The sequence below is a fragment of the Poecilia formosa genome, unplaced genomic scaffold, assembly GCF_000485575.1.
Source record: "Poecilia formosa unplaced genomic scaffold, Poecilia_formosa-5.1.2 Scaffold200, whole genome shotgun sequence".
In the NCBI taxonomy this organism is placed as follows: domain Eukaryota; kingdom Metazoa; phylum Chordata; class Actinopteri; order Cyprinodontiformes; family Poeciliidae; genus Poecilia; species Poecilia formosa.
In genome coordinates this window covers 227443-249777 of record NW_006800139.1, presented here as the reverse complement: position 1 = coordinate 249777, position 22335 = coordinate 227443, and the positions used below count along the sequence as shown (strand labels likewise).

General features: G+C 38.3%; 2 protein-coding genes across 2 annotated transcripts; both read right to left on the bottom strand.

The window, feature by feature from the left end:
* Positions 1 to 205: 205 nt before the first annotated feature.
* LOC103148181 (protein-tyrosine kinase 6-like) lies at positions 206 to 7088 on the bottom strand. The gene is made up of 7 exons (XM_007566823.2): positions 6727 to 7088; positions 5677 to 5837; positions 5441 to 5603; positions 4360 to 4518; positions 4058 to 4239; positions 3820 to 3973; positions 206 to 1390 (listed from the first exon to the last, which is right to left on the bottom strand). Exons 1-7 carry the CDS (start codon positions 6830 to 6832, stop codon positions 1182 to 1184), a joined length of 1134 nt encoding a protein of 377 aa, XP_007566885.1. The 5' UTR covers positions 6833 to 7088; the 3' UTR covers positions 206 to 1181.
* A 3848-nt stretch (positions 7089 to 10936) lies between these two features.
* LOC103148180 (protein-tyrosine kinase 6-like) lies at positions 10937 to 21350 on the bottom strand. The gene is made up of 8 exons (XM_007566822.2): positions 20774 to 21350; positions 17458 to 17579; positions 16408 to 16568; positions 16172 to 16334; positions 15091 to 15249; positions 14789 to 14970; positions 14551 to 14704; positions 10937 to 12121 (listed from the first exon to the last, which is right to left on the bottom strand). Exons 1-8 carry the CDS (start codon positions 21148 to 21150, stop codon positions 11913 to 11915), a joined length of 1527 nt encoding a protein of 508 aa, XP_007566884.1. The 5' UTR covers positions 21151 to 21350; the 3' UTR covers positions 10937 to 11912.
* Between the last annotated feature and the right edge of the window lie 985 nt (positions 21351 to 22335).

Genomic DNA, 22335 nt, shown 5'->3' with positions numbered 1-22335 from the left:
AGCTCTAAATGACAAATTTAGACATTTTATCTTTAAAAAAAAGTTGATCTGGGTTTTAGTTACTCTTGAAGTTCAGGCTTACTGGAGCTACGTCCAGAATGATCCAGATTTCACCACCCAGTTCAACTCTGAATGGCACAAAATGAAGTTTTGGAAAAATGTGGACATACATCTGGTTGCTTTAAAACTGGCTGCAACTCAGATTGTCTTGATATTAAAATTTATTTCACAATCTGAAAGTTGTAATATTCTCTAAAACCTTTCAGTGAGACTTGAACATGAGCTCCAGAGTATTTACAGTTTCCTCTGTAGGAACGAAGACATTAATTACATTTGGACGACACGCGTCATCCCTATTGCACATTTTAAACATCTCCACTAGTAGTGTAAAAACTTAATAATATTCAGTAGCCTTTTCAGCAACGTTTAGATCAGCAGGGTCCAAACTTTACATTTGAGCCATAAAAGTCAAGATGAAACTATTTTAGGGTCCACAACATTTTGAGTATTTTAATTGTATAAACTATTTTGTTTTTTATTTTTGCCTGCTAAATAAATTATGAAATCAACTCATATTTTAATGTAACTCTCCAGTGATTGTTAGATTTCTGTTGACAATTATTACACAGTTTAAGTGAAAAAGAGGATCTTGCATGTTTGCCATATTTAAAACAACTAACCATATTTCAGATTGGTTATCTTTTTCTAGATTTGTTTTTGTGTCTTTAGTTTTGTTTTGCCAGGTTTACTAAATGGTCAGGCTAAAGTCTGAATTTTAGCCAAAGTCACTGGATGTTTTTGTACCAGTTATTAATAAATTACATTAAATTCCAGGAAAGTGAAGCAAAAACATGGGTGAATACTGTGAGTTGCCCTTACATTTTCCATTTTAAGATCTTAATTGTATATTCCTTTTTTTTTTTTTAAACAACCTGTCATCAGTAAAAACTTCAAATTTAGAGTATTCTTGAATAATAATCAAGGGCCGCCCAAAATTGTTCTGAGGGCCACAAATGGCCCCCAGGCCGTTCTTTGAACACCCCTGATTTAGATTCTGTTCTTGTTGTGATGACGTGAAGCGTCTTTAAAGCTGTAAAAGCGGCCGGTCCAGTCTCCGTTTTGGCCGGGAAACTACAGTATTTCACTTCTCTGTCACAGCAGCGGCCATGTTTGTGTCCAGATCACTGCTCCCTGCTGCCGCCTGGTGGCGACTCCAGCTCATAGGAGCTTCTCTCCAGCATGTCCCTGAGGTCTTTGAAGGTGGGCCTGTTCTCCGGCTGCTCCTGCCAGCATTTCAGCATGATGCTGTGGATGAAGCTGGGGCATTTGCTGGGCGCCTCCATCCGGTAGCCGCTCTTGACTTTGTTGTAAACTTCGCGGTTGTTGAAGCCTGGAGGGAGAGAGAAAGAGAAGGAAGGAGAAAGGAGAAGTGGTGAGGATATCTGACGTTTCTGCACGTCTGATTGCAACAGAACCCGTAAATAAAACGCCTTACAGCAGCAGTGTGGTTTATTAGTGTGGCAGCAAGGCAGTTCAAAGTGTTTCACATCATTAAGAAACATCAGTCACAAATTTGACATTTCTTCAAATATTCTAGATTTGAAGTTTGTCAACATTTTGTTTATTTATTCTTCAGGTTCTTTCTGTTGAGTCAAAAAGTTGTTGGTTCTGCTGCTCTTGACTGTTGGCGGTTACCGTAGCAACCAGTAACTGACAGCTCCTCCCCCTGTTCTGTTGCCGTTGGTAACTGCGGATCAGATTAGGTTTTCACTGCAATAACAAGCTCCTCTGTTTTACTGAAAAGTTACTTGTAGGTTAGTTTTTTCCTTATTTCAAATGTCCGAACATGTTTCCACTGGAAATTAGACTAAAAATAGTTGGTAAGATTTTGTGTTTTTGCAGTTTTCAAATTCATAAATACATTATTGATCCCAAAGAAAAATGAATTAAATGTTGTCGTAGCTCCTATTAATTCAAGAGTAATTGTAGACTGGGAGGAAAGTTAATAGTTTTCTTTACAAGTATTATATTTTAACGTACATCTTCAACAAATTTATTCATATGCAGAGTTTAATGTGTAAATTTGCTGTGTTTTCTACATATTTTTTAACTGTTATAATAAATACTGTGCTTTTGAGCTGTATTTATTCACAACTCTGTAGTTTGTTTAGTTTTATTTGTTGTATTTTATTTAATGTATAAGAGCAGAAGCTGCTGGTCTGATCTTAACCACCAGATTCATTTTCTCTTTTCTTATTTATGTTTTAATTTTTGGTACAAATTAATATTTCAGTTATCATTTGTGTGATAGCCTTTGAATGTTACACATATGATTTTATTTTCTGTATTTTTCATTGCTATTTATGTTAAATATGACATTAAATATGTGGTTTAATGATATAAATTTATGTTAAATACCAAAATACGATGTTTTGCAGTTTTCTGGAAGTTTGTTCCCATTTTTTTTTTTTGCAATAAATTAAGCAAATTTATTTTCCAAATGTCAAATTGTGCAACGATATGGTCAATGGAAACGCAGCTAATGTCAGGACTGTAGGACCAGGCGGTGTCTCTGTCTTCCTGGTTTTAGTCAGAACTCCAGCAGCAGCAATCTGGATCTTCTGATTGATTGTTTTAGTCACACCTTTGAAGACGTTGCTGCAGTAATCAATGGGGCTAAAGATAAAAGCCTGGATGAGTTTCTCTGATGCTGAGACATTAGTCCTGGAAATATTCCTGAGGTGACAGAAGGCCAACTTTCTAACCGTCTTTATGTGGCTCTGAAGGTTCAGGTCACAGGTTAGCCTAATCTATAGTTTCTAACTGAAGCTGATTTGAGCAAAACTCCATGAAACCTGTGATGTTTTATAGTTTATGTGACATGCAAGTATTATTAGTTAATCTTAGTTTGCGAAACTGCCCTCTGAAACGGATGCAACTTGTATTTCTTCACTCAAACATGTGATAGCCGATCACTTTTAACCACAGCTGCCGCTGAAATGAGCTCCACAGGCTTTCAGAGGTCATAGTTTCATCACTAATCATTTAATCATTAGACTCAGACTGGAGAAACAGCTAAGTCCTTCATTCTTGGTGGCAATGTCTGCAGTTTTTTTGCCAAAAGCTTTTTATTTGTCAATTAAGCTGAGAGACTAAAATGGCTCATAAGTTATTATTTCTATTGAAGAACTTCATCGGGTTTTAAATCTGCAGTACGTAACTTTTATCTAAATGTTTTATACATTTGTTCACACTGTTACTTTGTCCTGACAGTAGAATATGAGACGAATAATCTGTGAAAAAAATCTGCCAGTGGTTCTACTGCCATCTGCAGAAATACACCGCTCCTGGTTAGAAACAACCAATCAGAGCCAGTGCCACAGCGCTGTCAACCATGCTCATGTAAGCACAACTTCCTTCACGAAATGAAAATAAAAACGGAGTGGCGTCAGATTTTAGCGGTTGTAGGATTTATCTTTTGTCTTTGGTAAAAAAAAAAATAAAAAAAAAGCATTTCTCCAGCTAGCGCTAAGCTAACACTTTGTTTTGGTTGTATTTACCCAGAATGCCCTGCGCTGTAGTCCACTGCCTGCTTTCGCAGCGGTTTCTGGTCCGCTTGACATTCACATGTGGCTTTGAATCGCACCAGAGTTCACTTTAGTCAGAGGCCGAGGTTTGCAGGCGGACCAGAGTTGCTTTTTTGGTCACACCTGCCAAAACGAACCGGACTTTCTACGCAAACGGACCGGAGTTGGATTAAAGCGGACCAAACAGGGCTGGATGTGCTGTAAACATGAAAGAGCAGATTGCTGCACTAACCTGGGTATGGGACACTTCCATAGGTCATAATCTCATAGAGCAAAACCCCAAAAGACCAAACGTCTGACTTGATGGAGAACTTCCCGTGGCTGATGGCTTCAGGCGCCGACCATTTGTAGGGAATCTTCTTCTCTTCCGAGATGTAAAACGGCTCCTGGACAAAAACATTTTATCATCGAAGGCTGTACATTCAATCTAAACCAACCAACAAAACCCAGCTTCCTGTCGACCAGCGCACCTTGACGAGTCGTGCCAGCCCAAAGTCGGCCACCTTGCAGATGTAGTCTTCTCCTACTAGCACATTTCGAGCTGCCAGGTCTCTGTGGATGCTCTTCTGCTCTTCCAGGTACGACATCCCATCAGCCACCTGGGTTGCCATGTCAATCAGAGATGCAGCGTCTTGATTTTGTCCTTCTTTTCCTGAAACCAAAGGATGGTAATCCGGGTTTGATACTCTTCCAAAATCCCAGGAACCTTCAACTCTTTTAAACAACGGCGCATTTTAAATGAGGTTCCTGGACATCGCAGACCGAGGTTTACCTCTGAGGAACTGCAGCAGGCTGCCTTTCTCCATCAGCTCGGTGATTATGTAATACGGCGATGATTCGGTGCAAATGGCGAACAGGGAGATCAGGTGACGGTGGTGAAGCCTCTTCAGGATTTCAACTTCCCTGTGAAACTCCGTGTTGTCTACAGAGTCTGGTGAGAAACAGAATTTCAAGGGAACAAATATAAACAGACTGAAAAAAGGAACAGAGAAGCCAGACAGTGAAACTATCATCTCTTTATTTATAGTTGTTTTCCCTGGTAGTTAAAACAATCTGCTCCAAAAGAACTTGCTAAATGCCTCCTTTGTTTAATTAGAACATAAATTAAATCAAAAACTTTTAGTATTGTTTAACACAAACCACTAACTTTCTATTTAAGTTTGTTTTGTTTTTTTCCCCACTTCAAAATAAAACCATATAAATGAAAAATCTGATGTTTGGTTTTAAAACTAAATTAGAAAATAGAAATGCCAAAACTACAAGAATTTTATTTTCCTAAATTAATATTTAGAAGTAATATTTCACTTTATACTTGTATTTATAAAGTGGAATAATCTCCCATATGTCCTTTTTTGGGGGCGGTGTGACTTCCACCATTTCTGGTACCGCTTCATATTAAAAAACATTTATTTTAGATTTAATAGTTGAATCAAAGATCAAACCGCAGATTTTTTTATTATTTTTTATTTTTTTAATTTAAGTATTAAAAGCAGAAAAGCCAAAAAAAAAAAAACAGTTGCAAAACTATTTTCATTTTGCAACGTTGTTTTGAAATGTAAAACCCAAAGACACCGATTATTTTTAGCCATTTTGCTTCTATTTTCTAAAACCCAGGGGATGTTTGAGTTTCTACAGAAAAAAAACACAAGAAGTTGATTTTATTGATTTGGGAGGAGAATCGATCAGAGTTGTTCAGTTTCTGGGTGAACAGTGTTGATTTTTGGTCGCCTGCTGTGTGAACGTAGCCTACCGGCGTTCAGACCTGGGAGGCGCTTTGAATCCCTTCACCACCTTTTCCTCCAACCTTTTTCCCAAAACCAGCCTTCAGATTATCTGTTTGGTTGACTACTTACCATTTTTCAGGACCTTAATGGCAACGTTGATGTGGTTCTTCCAGCGACCGCGGAAGACCTGCGAGAAACAGCCGTTGCCAAGTTGGTTCTCGATGGTGAACTCGCTTTTCGGGAGAACCCAATCATCCAGTAAGTGGTTGATATCTTCGACGTTTGGCTTTTTCTGGTACCGGAAACAGATATTTTTAGGAGGCCGTCATGGCTGCAGCAGAAACGCTTTCGTTTCTCCTTTTTACCTTGTGGCACGGACTTCCCAGAGAGACGATGTCGTTCAGGCTGTGTTTGCAGTAATAGTTCACCAGGTCGCCCAGAGAGCTGAACTGCTGAGTCTGCTCCACATAAAAACTCTCATCTTTGTGTGGGATCCGAAAGTGGCGGACTGCATTGTTGGATTTCACTGCAGAAGGATTTAGACACAGTGAGGCTGAAGCAGAAGTGGAAAGAATAAAAAAAACTAAAAAAAACAGGATGTGAAAATACAAGTCTGGTCTAAAGAAGGTGGGATGAGCAGCTTCCACACACGGTCCTGCATGCAGTGGTGGGCAGCGCTAACTAAAGAGCTAGCTGCGCTAACCCTATAGCTCTAATTGTAAATATTAGTTATGCTGATGCTAAAGCGCTACACCAACATGGTATTTACCGGAAGCTAATGTTAATATCTGTCGTTTATAGACTGCAACCTTGAGCACCAATTTAATTTTGACCTAAGCTACATAATAATTCCCTTAAATATGTAATTTTATGTCCATGTCTTGCTCTCTACTGTCTGTATGTTAGTTTAAAATAAAGTTATTAGGGGGTAAAAGAGAGAGAACAAGAGAGGAACAATTGCTGCGCAAACAATCTTCACCCACTTCAAAATAAGAGCATATAAGCGTCTAATTGCTTGAAGAAATCTTAATAGTTGGGTTAGCATTAGTACTAAAGTGTTAATCAAAACATTTTCTCTGTTATCAGCAGAATTGTGAAAGGTTGATAATCAAAACTAATAATTTATTCAACTGAAAGCTTACAAAACATCCAAGTAAATTAGCCCTTTAGAACTTATCCTGTAGAATCACAGGAAGCTAAGTGTGCTAAAGGTTTTCAAAGCTAGCACAAATGCTAAAGCGCTAACCTAAAAATTTATACACTAGCTGCCTGCCTGGATAAGAAGCACAGACCATCATCTGGAGCAGGAAAGAGCATCAACCAGAGAGCAGGTAAGCTAATGGTCAGATTGCTAACCCCAACATAAAACAGGAAGTCAGCTGTAAAAACAAAAGCCCCGTTTTTTCTTTTCTTGCCTGAAAGAACGTATCCGATGCTTTCCTTCTCGCTTTTCCGAACGAGGAAAGAGGCTTCGTCGTTTGGTGGCTCCATTAGGATGTTTTGGGCTTCGAAGCGACTCATCGTCCCGAAAAACCATCTGGATGGAGACAAAACCGAGTTAAGAGTTCTTGACTAAATTAAAGTTATTATTCGCTGGTATGGGAATATTATTATATTACTGAAAATGATCTCAAAGCAACAATATTATTATCACAATAATTACTGTCGTCCAGCAAAGTTTATCTCCAGTTTAGTTAGCATCAGTTTAGTGATGCTAACTAAACAGTGTAGGGCTGATCTGTTGACCATTTTATCAATTAATCCATTTATGACTGGACAGCTAAATGCCTTATAGGAGAATCTTACAAAATTAACCAGGTGAAGCTAAAACTATAAACAAACATGGTTTTTCATCTAAAGTCATGCAAGTGGAAATTATTTAATTTGTTTGAATTTATCATGAGATTAAATGATTTATTTCTTATTGTGACAGGGTTATTGACAATTATTTCAACAATCGATTGATCAAGATTAATCCAATTAATCACGATTAATCGTTTCAGCTGCACCATAAAGTATTAATAAAAACATCTGTCCTCTAACTAAAATGTTTAGTTTTTCTGCAGAGGTCGGTGTTTTGTAAATGCAACACATTTTTTACAGTTTGTTGAAATGTTAAACTGTAATATTTCTGCCGGCTTGAAGATTCTTCCAATCGTCTGAAACATGTTTTTAGCACAAACTAAACATTAACAACCAGTTTCACAAAGTTTCTGAACCTTTTCCAGGAACGCTGATTATACCCGCTTGTTTCTGGAAAAACCCGGTCACGCACTTTCAATTCTGGAGCCGTAAACCACGAGTGGTACCGACGTGAACAAAGGAACCGATCGCAGCGGCTGGGTTGGCATGAACTGCAGAGTAACTCATCAGACTGGAATCACACTGGTATGAAAGGCATGACAGGCATTTTTTACAGTGTTCAACAGGAGGTTCAGTTAAAGGTTCAGCTCTAATGCCTTGAGGAAACATTTGGGTCACATTTTCATCAGCTCTAAAACACTGTAAGGCTCTGAAAAGCCCAAATTAGCAAACAGCTATGATTTAAAGCTAATTAAGCAGGTTAGAGAGCTGTAGTCATGGGAAAGTTGAGTGGAAGGAAAAAGTGAGGTTAAGAAAAGAGAAAAGGTGTACACCTCTTATATCAGGAGTGTCCAGTTTGAAAGTAGTTTTCCAGGTTTCTAGTTTTTTNGGACGGACGGACGGATCTTGTTTGTATTGCTAACAGTTGGTATCATTGTGGCGTTTCCTCGGCTTTCTCTGTTTGCAGATGATATTGTGATTAATGTTGAAGCCTGGCAGCAAATGGCAGAGAGCCTGGATGGAAATGGAAATGATTTGGAGGAAAAAAGAACAAAAGCCAGTAAATCCAGGTGTTTAAAGGACAGGCAGGTGGATCAGTGATTTATAACCGTAGAAGAGTTTAAGACAAACCAACAGATCAATAAAAGAGTTTAACTGGTGAACAAAGCCAATGAAACTTTGTGGTATTCTTGTGGTGAAAAGCTGAAGCAGGTTCAGAGTTCAGAGGTCATTTCCCCTGACAGTTGGTGAGCTGTGATGATGAACGGGTTCAGGTCAGGACACCGGATACCGGAGCCGACATAAAAAAGGCTCTGGCCTCGTTCATGGGCCGCTCACTCCCAGAACACGTGATGAGACACGCAGGATGCATGAAGGCGGCGCAGCCTGGAAACTTTGCAGACGCTAAATAAAACCAACCAAGAACCAAAAAAACTGCTTTTAATTTCCTACATAAAACTAAATCCACAGGCTGCATGTCTGGATGCTGAGAGATTATTTTCATTTCCTTAGAATAAAAGTAAAAGATAAGCCTCTGTCTTTAAAGGACGCCATATTGGATGAATCCGTATTAATTTAGCAACTTTTAGTCGTATAGTCTGATTAGTTCCTATGCCAGAAACATCAGCTGAAAGAAGTACGGAAGACAAATACTGCCACTGGAAAAATAAAAGAATTCTTTCTTTTCCTGATTTCTGGCTTTTTCTCGGAAATCATTTTAATCTCAGAATTTTTAAATTATTCTCAGAATTCTGACTTAAATTACACAATTCAGTTCTCATAATCCACAAACTTAATTCTGACATTTTTAGCAGACTTGTGACCTCAATTTTATGAGATCAAAAGTCACAATTCTGAGATTAAAGTCAGATTTCCTTGTTTTTTTTAATGGCCCTAATCTTCTTCCGTACAGAGGTGTCTCTACCATTGGTGTTTGTAAGTTATTAATACCGGCTTCGTGTTTAAATGCTCATACAGGGGGAACTGGGTGACATGACTCAGCAGACTCCAGTTTCATGTAGCGGCCTCTGCTGGCGCTGAGCCCAAACATCTAGAAAGATGCTGATGCAGCACAAAGTCTGGACTGTTCTGGAGCGGCAGACGGCTAAATGGGAAAATAAATGGCAGAAAAAAACAGAGTCCTGGTTAAGGAAGCGCTGAGGTTCAGGATTAGCTTGGATTAAATAAACATTTATGTTGAGACACATTTATTAGTCAGTGTCATGTAGTGATGTTACTTATTATTGGTATTTAATTTTTAAAAGTATTTTGTCTAATTTGTTGTTTTTGACTTCCATGTTTGGATTTAGTTGTTTTATTTTGGTTGTACATATTGTAAGAATGTTGAAATTGTATATATTTTTTCATAATAAAGGATTTAAAAAGCCCCATTATTCTGACTTTCCCATTGTGGGGAAAGTCAGAATAAAGAGGAGTGCCTCAGTTCATAATAAAGAAGCAGGTTAGATTTTGAATTCGGTCAGGGAGGAAGTGAGGGCGTAATGTGAAACACGTCTGACTCAGTTAACTCCTGAGGCAGTAAAAAGTAGCTGCTGATGTCTGGGAAACATTTTATCCTCTCCTGTTTCTCTTCAGTTTAAAAAAAAAACAGCATTCACACAAAATATCCACAAACCAGAAAATACGGCACTGTGGCTCTGAAAAATCTCCTCATGCCTGATAAGAATGTCTGGTTTCTTTTCAACATTTTTCTGTATAATTTCACATCTGCTGCAAAATTCACATTTTTTTAAAGTGGAAACAAGAAAGAAAAGGTAAAAGTTCAAAGCACATGAGAGCAATCTTCACTGCTGATGACCTAATTATCTGATTCAGGCGAGTTAAAGCAAATCAGAGGATCGTTCCGTGAGATTAGGACGCCCCCTACTGGCCGACTGTGAACATTACACCAAATGATAATTAAATTTTCATTGTTTATTCATACATTGCTTTTCCACACAAATGTCGTCTAAAAGTACTTAAAAATGTATTCTAATTGATCCTACTCATCAAACAAACTTTATAAATGTAAAAACTTATATTACTTTGATTTTACTCTCAGAATTAAAAAATAAAAAGTTTGAAACTGAAAAAATCTACATTTAAACAATTATGTAAAAACTGATCAAAATGACGATTCAAAGTTTTTATCAGCAGTGAAACAACTAAAACAGAACCTGTATGCCAACATGAAGTAGGCTATCTGAAAAAGAAGCAAATTGTGACTAAATATAGAGATTCAAGATATATAAAAAAAAAAAAAATCTAAAATCAAGATTCAACAATGAGCTTGTGACCTTGAAGCAAAGCCCCGCCCCCTGACATGTACTTAAGTGGGCGGGGCCAGGATACGCTGGGGGCGTGGCCAAGTGCAGGGCTAAACGTGGGTGTGGTCAGGACAACTTTGACTTTTTTACTTTAGCAACTTTTCAGATCTAGCAACTTTTTTTTTTTAAGTTAAATTTCTACTGTGTGACAAACATCAAGCTGGAACAAAAAGGAAAATTAAACTGCAGTAGCCACCATTCAACCCAAAGAGGGCAGCACTGAGACAGTTTTGCATTATTATTATTTTATTACATAATAATGTCAACATTTGCACAGAAACATAAATATAGAGCTCTAAATGACAAATTTAGACATTTTATCTTTAAAAAAAAGTTGATCTGGGTTTTAGTTACTCTTGAAGTTCAGGCTTACTGGAGCTACGTCCAGAATGATCCAGATTTCACCACCCAGTTCAACTCTGAATGGCACAAAATGAAGTTTTGGAAAAATGTGGACATACATCTGGTTGCTTTAAAACTGGCTGCAACTCAGATTGTCTTGATATTAAAATTTATTTCACAATCTGAAAGTTGTAATATTCTCTAAAACCTTTCAGTGAGACTTGAACATGAGCTCCAGAGTATTTACAGTTTCCTCTGTAGGAACGAAGACATTAATTACATTTGGACGACACGCGTCATCCCTATTGCACATTTTAAACATCTCCACTAGTAGTGTAAAAACTTAATAATATTCAGTAGCCTTTTCAGCAACGTTTAGATCAGCAGGGTCCAAACTTTACATTTGAGCCATAAAAGTCAAGATGAAACTATTTTAGGGTCCACAACATTTTGAGTATTTTAATTGTATAAACTATTTTGTTTTTTATTTTTGCCTGCTAAATAAATTATGAAATCAACTCATATTTTAATGTAACTCTCCAGTGATTGTTAGATTTCTGTTGACAATTATTACACAGTTTAAGTGAAAAAGAGGATCTTGCATGTTTGCCATATTTAAAACAACTAACCATATTTCAGATTGGTTATCTTTTTCTAGATTTGTTTTTGTGTCTTTAGTTTTGTTTTGCCAGGTTTACTAAATGGTCAGGCTAAAGTCTGAATTTTAGCCAAAGTCACTGGATGTTTTTGTACCAGTTATTAATAAATTACATTAAATTCCAGGAAAGTGAAGCAAAAACATGGGTGAATACTGTGAGTTGCCCTTACATTTTCCATTTTAAGATCTTAATTGTATATTCCTTTTTTTTTTTTTAAACAACCTGTCATCAGTAAAAACTTCAAATTTAGAGTATTCTTGAATAATAATCAAGGGCCGCCCAAAATTGTTCTGAGGGCCACAAATGGCCCCCAGGCCGTTCTTTGAACACCCCTGATTTAGATTCTGTTCTTGTTGTGATGACGTGAAGCGTCTTTAAAGCTGTAAAAGCGGCCGGTCCAGTCTCCGTTTTGGCCGGGAAACTACAGTATTTCACTTCTCTGTCACAGCAGCGGCCATGTTTGTGTCCAGATCACTGCTCCCTGCTGCCGCCTGGTGGCGACTCCAGCTCATAGGAGCTTCTCTCCAGCATGTCCCTGAGGTCTTTGAAGGTGGGCCTGTTCTCCGGCTGCTCCTGCCAGCATTTCAGCATGATGCTGTGGATGAAGCTGGGGCATTTGCTGGGCGCCTCCATCCGGTAGCCGCTCTTGACTTTGTTGTAAACTTCGCGGTTGTTGAAGCCTGGAGGGAGAGAGAAAGAGAAGGAAGGAGAAAGGAGAAGTGGTGAGGATATCTGACGTTTCTGCACGTCTGATTGCAACAGAACCCGTAAATAAAACGCCTTACAGCAGCAGTGTGGTTTATTAGTGTGGCAGCAAGGCAGTTCAAAGTGTTTCACATCATTAAGAAACATCAGTCACAAATTTGACATTTCTTCAAATATTCTAGATTTGAAGTTTGTCAACATTTTGTTTATTTATTCTTCAGGTTCTTTCTGTTGAGTCAAAAAGTTGTTGGTTCTGCTGCTCTTGACTGTTGGCGGTTACCGTAGCAACCAGTAACTGACAGCTCCTCCCCCTGTTCTGTTGCCGTTGGTAACTGCGGATCAGATTAGGTTTTCACTGCAATAACAAGCTCCTCTGTTTTACTGAAAAGTTACTTGTAGGTTAGTTTTTTCCTTATTTCAAATGTCCGAACATGTTTCCACTGGAAATTAGACTAAAAATAGTTGGTAAGATTTTGTGTTTTTGCAGTTTTCAAATTCATAAATACATTATTGATCCCAAAGAAAAATGAATTAAATGTTGTCGTAGCTCCTATTAATTCAAGAGTAATTGTAGACTGGGAGGAAAGTTAATAGTTTTCTTTACAAGTATTATATTTTAACGTACATCTTCAACAAATTTATTCATATGCAGAGTTTAATGTGTAAATTTGCTGTGTTTTCTACATATTTTTTAACTGTTATAATAAATACTGTGCTTTTGAGCTGTATTTATTCACAACTCTGTAGTTTGTTTAGTTTTATTTGTTGTATTTTATTTAATGTATAAGAGCAGAAGCTGCTGGTCTGATCTTAACCACCAGATTCATTTTCTCTTTTCTTATTTATGTTTTAATTTTTGGTACAAATTAATATTTCAGTTATCATTTGTGTGATAGCCTTTGAATGTTACACATATGATTTTATTTTCTGTATTTTTCATTGCTATTTATGTTAAATATGACATTAAATATGTGGTTTAATGATATAAATTTATGTTAAATACCAAAATACGATGTTTTGCAGTTTTCTGGAAGTTTGTTCCCATTTTTTTTTTTTGCAATAAATTAAGCAAATTTATTTTCCAAATGTCAAATTGTGCAACGATATGGTCAATGGAAACGCAGCTAATGTCAGGACTGTAGGACCAGGCGGTGTCTCTGTCTTCCTGGTTTTAGTCAGAACTCCAGCAGCAGCGATCTGGATCTTCTGATTGATTGTTTTAGTAACACCTTTGAAGACGCTGCTGCAGTAATCAATGGGGCTAAAGATAAAAGCCTGGATGAGTTTCTCTGATGCTGAGACATTAGTCCTGGAAATATTCCTGAGGTGACAGAAGGCCAACTTTCTAACCGTCTTTATGTGGCTCTGAAGGTTCAGGTCACAGGTTAGCCTAATCTATAGTTTCTAACTGAAGCTGATTTGAGCAAAACTCCATGAAACCTGTGATGTTTTATAGTTTATGTGACATGCAAGTATTATTAGTTAATCTTAGTTTGCGAAACTGCCCTCTGAAACGGATGCAACTTGTATTTCTTCACTCAAACATGTGATAGCCGATCACTTTTAACCACAGCTGCCGCTGAAATGAGCTCCACAGGCTTTCAGAGGTCATAGTTTCATCACTAATCATTTAATCATTAGACTCAGACTGGAGAAACAGCTAAGTCCTTCATTCTTGGTGGCAATGTCTGCAGTTTTTTTGCCAAAAGCTTTTTATTTGTCAATTAAGCTGAGAGACTAAAATGGCTCATAAGTTATTATTTCTATTGAAGAACTTCATCGGGTTTTAAATCTGCAGTACGTAACTTTTATCTAAATGTTTTATACATTTGTTCACACTGTTACTTTGTCCTGACAGTAGAATATGAGACGAATAATCTGTGAAAAAAATCTGCCAGTGGTTCTACTGCCATCTGCAGAAATACACCGCTCCTGGTTAGAAACAACCAATCAGAGCCAGTGCCACAGCGCTGTCAACCATGCTCATGTAAGCACAACTTCCTTCACGAAATGAAAATAAAAACGGAGTGGCGTCAGATTTTAGCGGTTGTAGGATTTATCTTTTGTCTTTGGTAAAAAAAAAAATAAAAAAAAAGCATTTCTCCAGCTAGCGCTAAGCTAACACTTTGTTTTGGTTGTATTTACCCAGAATGCCCTGCGCTGTAGTCCACTGCCTGCTTTCGCAGCGGTTTCTGGTCCGCTTGACATTCACATGTGGCTTTGAATCGCACCAGAGTTCACTTTAGTCAGAGGCCGAGGTTTGCAGGCGGACCAGAGTTGCTTTTTTGGTCACACCTGCCAAAACGAACCGGACTTTCTACGCAAACGGACCGGAGTTGGATTAAAGCGGACCAAACAGGGCTGGATGTGCTGTAAACATGAAAGAGCAGATTGCTGCACTAACCTGGGTATGGGACACTTCCATAGGTCATAATCTCATAGAGCAAAACCCCAAAAGACCAAACGTCTGACTTGATGGAGAACTTCCCGTGGCTGATGGCTTCAGGCGCCGACCATTTGTAGGGAATCTTCTTCTCTTCCGAGATGTAAAACGGCTCCTGGACAAAAACATTTTATCATCGAAGGCTGTACATTCAATCTAAACCAACCAACAAAACCCAGCTTCCTGTCGACCAGCGCACCTTGACGAGTCGTGCCAGCCCAAAGTCGGCCACCTTGCAGATGTAGTCTTCTCCTACTAGCACATTTCGAGCTGCCAGGTCTCTGTGGATGCTCTTCTGCTCTTCCAGGTACGACATCCCATCAGCCACCTGGGTTGCCATGTCAATCAGAGATGCAGCGTCTTGATTTTGTCCTTCTTTTCCTGAAACCAAAGGATGGTAATCCGGGTTTGATACTCTTCCAAAATCCCAGGAACCTTCAACTCTTTTAAACAACGGCGCATTTTAAATGAGGTTCCTGGACATCGCAGACCGAGGTTTACCTCTGAGGAACTGCAGCAGGCTGCCTTTCTCCATCAGCTCGGTGATTATGTAATACGGCGATGATTCGGTGCAAATGGCGAACAGGGAGATCAGGTGACGGTGGTGAAGCCTCTTCAGGATTTCAACTTCCCTGTGAAACTCCGTGTTGTCTACAGAGTCTGGTGAGAAACAGAATTTCAAGGGAACAAATATAAACAGACTGAAAAAAGGAACAGAGAAGCCAGACAGTGAAACTATCATCTCTTTATTTATAGTTGTTTTCCCTGGTAGTTAAAACAATCTGCTCCAAAAGAACTTGCTAAATGCCTCCTTTGTTTAATTAGAACATAAATTAAATCAAAAACTTTTAGTATTGTTTAACACAAACCACTAACTTTCTATTTAAGTTTGTTTTGTTTTTTTCCCCACTTCAAAATAAAACCATATAAATGAAAAATCTGATGTTTGGTTTTAAAACTAAATTAGAAAATAGAAATGCCAAAACTACAAGAATTTTATTTTCCTAAATTAATATTTAGAAGTAATATTTCACTTTATACTTGTATTTATAAAGTGGAATAATCTCCCATATGTCCTTTTTTGGGGGCGGTGTGACTTCCACCATTTCTGGTACCGCTTCATATTAAAAAACATTTATTTTAGATTTAATAGTTGAATCAAAGATCAAACCGCAGATTTTTTTATTATTTTTTATTTTTTTAATTTAAGTATTAAAAGCAGAAAAGCCAAAAAAAAAAAAACAGTTGCAAAACTATTTTCATTTTGCAACGTTGTTTTGAAATGTAAAACCCAAAGACACCGATTATTTTTAGCCATTTTGCTTCTATTTTCTAAAACCCAGGGGATGTTTGAGTTTCTACAGAAAAAAAACACAAGAAGTTGATTTTATTGATTTGGGAGGAGAATCGATCAGAGTTGTTCAGTTTCTGGGTGAACAGTGTTGATTTTTGGTCGCCTGCTGTGTGAACGTAGCCTACCGGCGTTCAGACCTGGGAGGCGCTTTGAATCCCTTCACCACCTTTTCCTCCAACCTTTTTCCCAAAACCAGCCTTCAGATTATCTGTTTGGTTGACTACTTACCATTTTTCAGGACCTTAATGGCAACGTTGATGTGGTTCTTCCAGCGACCGCGGAAGACCTGCGAGAAACAGCCGTTGCCAAGTTGGTTCTCGATGGTGAACTCGCTTTTCGGGAGAACCCAATCATCCAGTAAGTGGTTGATATCTTCGACGTTTGGCTTTTTCTGGTACCGGAAACAGATATTTTTAGGAGGCCGTCATGGCTGCAGCAGAAACGCTTTCGTTTCTCCTTTTTACCTTGTGGCACGGACTTCCCAGAGAGACGATGTCGTTCAGGCTGTGTTTGCAGTAATAGTTCACCAGGTCGCCCAGAGAGCTGAACTGCTGAGTCTGCTCCACATAAAAACTCTCATCTTTGTGTGGGATCCGAAAGTGGCGGACTGCATTGTTGGATTTCACTGCAGAAGGATTTAGACACAGTGAGGCTGAAGCAGAAGTGGAAAGAATAAAAAAAACTAAAAAAAACAGGATGTGAAAATACAAGTCTGGTCTAAAGAAGGTGGGATGAGCAGCTTCCACACACGGTCCTGCATGCAGTGGTGGGCAGCGCTAACTAAAGAGCTAGCTGCGCTAACCCTATAGCTCTAATTGTAAATATTAGTTATGCTGATGCTAAAGCGCTACACCAACATGGTATTTACCGGAAGCTAATGTTAATATCTGTCGTTTATAGACTGCAACCTTGAGCACCAATTTAATTTTGACCTAAGCTACATAATAATTCCCTTAAATATGTAATTTTATGTCCATGTCTTGCTCTCTACTGTCTGTATGTTAGTTTAAAATAAAGTTATTAGGGGGTAAAAGAGAGAGAACAAGAGAGGAACAATTGCTGCGCAAACAATCTTCACCCACTTCAAAATAAGAGCATATAAGCGTCTAATTGCTTGAAGAAATCTTAATAGTTGGGTTAGCATTAGTACTAAAGTGTTAATCAAAACATTTTCTCTGTTATCAGCAGAATTGTGAAAGGTTGATAATCAAAACTAATAATTTATTCAACTGAAAGCTTACAAAACATCCAAGTAAATTAGCCCTTTAGAACTTATCCTGTAGAATCACAGGAAGCTAAGTGTGCTAAAGGTTTTCAAAGCTAGCACAAATGCTAAAGCGCTAACCTAAAAATTTATACACTAGCTGCCTGCCTGGATAAGAAGCACAGACCATCATCTGGAGCAGGAAAGAGCATCAACCAGAGAGCAGGTAAGCTAATGGTCAGATTGCTAACCCCAACATAAAACAGGAAGTCAGCTGTAAAAACAAAAGCCCCGTTTTTTCTTTTCTTGCCTGAAAGAACGTATCCGATGCTTTCCTTCTCGCTTTTCCGAACGAGGAAAGAGGCTTCGTCGTTTGGTGGCTCCATTAGGATGTTTTGGGCTTCGAAGCGACTCATCGTCCCGAAAAACCATCTGGATGGAGACAAAACCGAGTTAAGAGTTCTTGACTAAATTAAAGTTATTATTCGCTGGTATGGGAATATTATTATATTACTGAAAATGATCTCAAAGCAACAATATTATTATCACAATAATTACTGTCGTCCAGCAAAGTTTATCTCCAGTTTAGTTAGCATCAGTTTAGTGATGCTAACTAAACAGTGTAGGGCTGATCTGTTGACCATTTTATCAATTAATCCATTTATGACTGGACAGCTAAATGCCTTATAGGAGAATCTTACAAAATTAACCACGTGAAGCTAAAACTATAAACAAACATGGTTTTTCATCTAAAGTCATGCAAGTGGAAATTATTTAATTTGTTTGACTTTATCACGAGATTAAATGATTTATTTCTTATTGTGACAGGGTTATTGACAATTATTTCAACAATCGATTGATCAAGATTAATCCAATTAATCACGATTAATCGTTTCAGCTGCACCATAAAGTATTAATAAAAACATCTGTCCTCTAACTAAAATGTTTAGTTTTTCTGCAGAGGTCGGTGTTTTGTAAATGCAACACATTTTTTACAGTTTGTTGAAATGTTAAACTGTAATATTTCGGCCGGCTTGAAGATTCTTCCAATCGTCTGAAACATGTTTTTAGCACAAACTAAACATTAACAACCAGTTTCACAAAGTTTCTGAACCTTTTCCAGGAACGCTGATTATACCCGCTTGTTTCTGGAAAAACCCGGTCACGCACTTTCAATTCTGGAGCCGTAAACCACGAGTGGTACCGACGTGAACAAAGGAACCGATCGCAGCGGCTGGGTTGGCATGAACTGCAGAGTAACTCATCAGACTGGAATCACACTGGTATGAAAGGCATGACAGGCATTTTTTACAGTGTTCAACAGGAGGTTCAGTTAAAGGTTCAGCTCTAATGCCTTGAGGAAACATTTGGGTCACATTTTCATCAGCTCTAAAACACTGTAAGGCTCTGAAAAGCCCAAATTAGCAAACAGCTATGATTTAAAGCTAATTAAGCAGGTTAGAGAGCTGTAGTCATGGGAAAGTTGAGTGGAAGGAAAAAGTGAGGTTAAGAAAAGAGAAAAGGTGTACACCTCTTATATCAGGAGTGTCCAGTTTGAAAGTAGTTTTCCAGGTTTCTAGTTTTTTTATGTCAGATTTGATCAACCTGAACTGGGAGCATTTTTATGTGTTTGGCGTGAAGAACTTCAGGTCTGAATCACACGGCTAAGCTACTTCCTTATAACAGGAATCTCACATTTATGATGGGGAACTTGAAGGCAGATTAGTATCAGGACTTTGCCTTCGGTCACATGGTGCTGGTTATTAATTTACTGCCCTGCCGTCCCATCATGCTTTGCTCTGGGAGAGAAGGTGACAGCGATGCGACACCAGAAAGTATCGGCACCCTTAAAACTTTTCCACAGTCTGAATGTTTTTTCTTCACAAAGAGTCAGAATATTGACAGAGGAGGAAATGTCCGCCAAAAACATCTGAAAATTTTAGATTAATCTTAGAAATTTTCTAGAAAAACAAGAAAATTTTAAAAGTCGCAAAATTTGAAACTCAGAGAATTTCAAAATGTCCTTGAAATTTCCTTGAGTTTTTTCAAGCAAATTTTATTTTTAAGTCAGAAATGTTCTTGTTTTTTCTAGAAAATGTTCAAGAAGGGAAATTTCTGACTTTGAAAAGTCAAAAGTTTACTATAAAAATCTGAAGTTTTCAGATTAACATAAAAAATAATAAAAAAAAAAAACAAGAAAATTTGTGAGTTTAAAAGTAAAAAAATATTTTCTCTTTTGAAAAAAGAAGTTTTAGACTTTTGAAATTCTGAAATTTTCTTGGATTTTCTATAGAATATTTCTGAGATTAATCTCAAAATCTCAGTTTTTTTCTAACTTTCAACTTTTCAAACTCTTTAGTTTCCTTGTTTCCTCAGAACGTTGGTGGAAATCAGCTCCTGTTTTCTGATCACAGAGGAAACATCTGGAGTCAGAGGAACGACTTGAATAAATATTTCTGGAGCTGTAAAGTTGTTTCCCTCTGAATGAATGAATGAATGAATGAATGAATGAATGAATGAATGAAAGTGGCTAACGTTATGAAACCTGAAGCGAAGCAGCTGTAGATTAACAGGAAACGATACACATAACGATGCTCAGATTAAATTACTGCTGTTCTGCAGGTTTCAGTTCCAGATTTTTAATCTGATTATATGCTGAGATACAATCTGGTTTATTCTGGACATGGACAAATAATGAAGAAAATCCATTGTTATTATCCTGAGGGCTAACGGGGGAATTGGGTGGTAACTAGTTACATTTAGTTAAGTAACTTTTTGGAAATGTATTTTTTCTGCACTGAACGTTTTACCTTTTTGTCTTTTGGTTTGTTGTTTTGTTTGCATTTCCTTCTAATTCATGTAAAGCACTTTCAACTGCCTTGTTGCTGAAAATGAGCTATATAAATAAAATTACCTTAACTTATATTTATCATACTTTTACTTGAGTAATTTTATTTTGAAGTATTGCTACTCTGGAGTAAAATATCTGCATTTCTTCACCAGATGCAGACACACACCTGCTGGTTTTGTTGGTTTAATAAGTTTGATAAAGATTTAATAAAATGTGTTTTTTTCTGATTTTGTTTAGTAAATTTATTCATATAAATTATTTTCACCTTTCCGTCTATAAAAATACCAATATTTCCACATAACTTTACATTTTGTTCCGTCTGATTGTTTAATTTGTAAGACACATTCTGGCAGTTTTTGTTCAAATTTGATCCATTTTTAACTGAAGGAAATTGATTTGGGAAAATGTTTCTTTTGTGATTATGTCATTTATATGAATTATTTTCATTTTGGTCTCTAAAATACAAAAACGTCCAAATAACGTTTGGTCCGTTTATGATGTAATTGTTAAATATCACTATACTCATGTTTTGATCAGTTAGCACTTGCAGGGACACAGAATTAGGAAAGCACTGTTCGCGGGCGTCGTGTTAGAGGGGCGCCAAAAAACAGTGGAAAAGTTTTTCCTAAATGGCATTTTCTGTATTTAACAGCTGTTGGTGCGTTGAAACCATCAGAAAGTAGCGGCGCCCCGGAGAAAACGTTTTACTTGAATCACTTCTTGGAGGCAGCTTTCAGGCTCTCAGCTGCCCGTGGGTGATGTGGAAAGTACTCACGGCTGCATCTGCAGGGACTCCGCTCTGGCCAGGTAGTTGTGGGGAACTATCCCGGTGCCCAGGATGCGCCCGTTCTTCTCGATCTTCCTGGCCGTCCACCAGTCTCCGTTGCGGCACATGACCTCCAGCAGGTCCCCCACCTGGAAGGACAGCTCGTCCCGGTGCCGGGCTTCAAACGGCCAGATCCCGGTGTAGATGGCGTTTTCCGACGGCCTGTCCGGCCTGCCCGGCGGCGGAGGGGCCGGCGGGCTGACCGAGGGTCTCTTACCGCCAGCATCCACCTTGCTATTCCCGTCTCCGTGGTTCGGTTTGTCGTCTCCGTGGTTCGGTTTCTCCGGGAGGAGCCGCCGCACACACGCCGACAGACAGTCACACATCTCTGCTGAGGAAACGGGCCGGAGCCGCTTCGCGCCCCGCGGTGATCCCCCGCCGCTGGATGAGCCGCACCTGGCGGACAGGTAGGCAGAAACTCCTCGGAATGCGTCGCTGTTCCGGTTTGGTCGGTCCTGAGTGACACCAGCATGATTCAGAGAACTTCCTTAAGGGCAGCAGTGAATGAAACCCCGCCTATGACGACGGGCAGAACCATAAATAAATCCCGCTGCGATGCGTTCAAAACAGCAGCTTTTATTTCACTCCGTCCGAACTGATTTATTCACCCTAACAAGCCAGGGATAATTATTATAACAATAACTTGTGCTTAATAAAGGGATTTTCTATCGAGTGTTTTTAAGTTACACTGTTAAAAATGAACAGTAATAGTTTGGTTTATTCATGAGAGGGAAAAATGGGGTTTAGTTTTAATTTTCACCAAGTTATTCATTCATTTACAAATGTCACCGTTTCACAAAAAGTGGCTTTTCAAACTAAATATTTAGTTAACATCAAATATTTCGCTTCAAACTAAATATTTAGTTAGCAGATTAAATGTTTATCACGGAAATGAATCCCGGTTGTCTCGTCTTATTCTGGTCATTTCTGGACTTTGAATAGGCCATCCGAACAATAAACGTTGATCTGGATCAGGGTTGTCCAAAATGTGGCCCGTGGGCCATTTGTGTCCCCTGGAGGAATTTAGGAAATCCCCTAAGCAAAGCAAATGCTGATTGAGATAGTTACTTTTTAATAGCTAAAGGTGAAATTTTCACTCAATAAACACCATAAAAGGTCTAATTTTAGGTACAAAATAAAATATTAGTTTTTAAAAACATTGTTTTGTGATCTGAAATATTTGAGGAAAATGAAAAACAGAAGAAATCTGTAGGAGCTGAATCCATTTGAACAGATTCTTCCTCCTGCTGCACATAAATCATAATCTGCTCAACAAAACATTTTGTTTGAGTTTTATTTCCCTGCTGTTTGCATATCTTCACTGTCTGGGTCAGTTTGTGTACACAAACTATTTTTAGATTATTATGGCGTTTTACAGGCCTGAATGGAGACACAGCAGCAAGAAGCCGACCGACTGACTTTGTTCCTGAAGTTTTTAGCTTTAGATCAACTGCAGATTAGACCAAATGGATTTAACTGGTTTACCCACTGCAGTTCATATTGTTGAAATT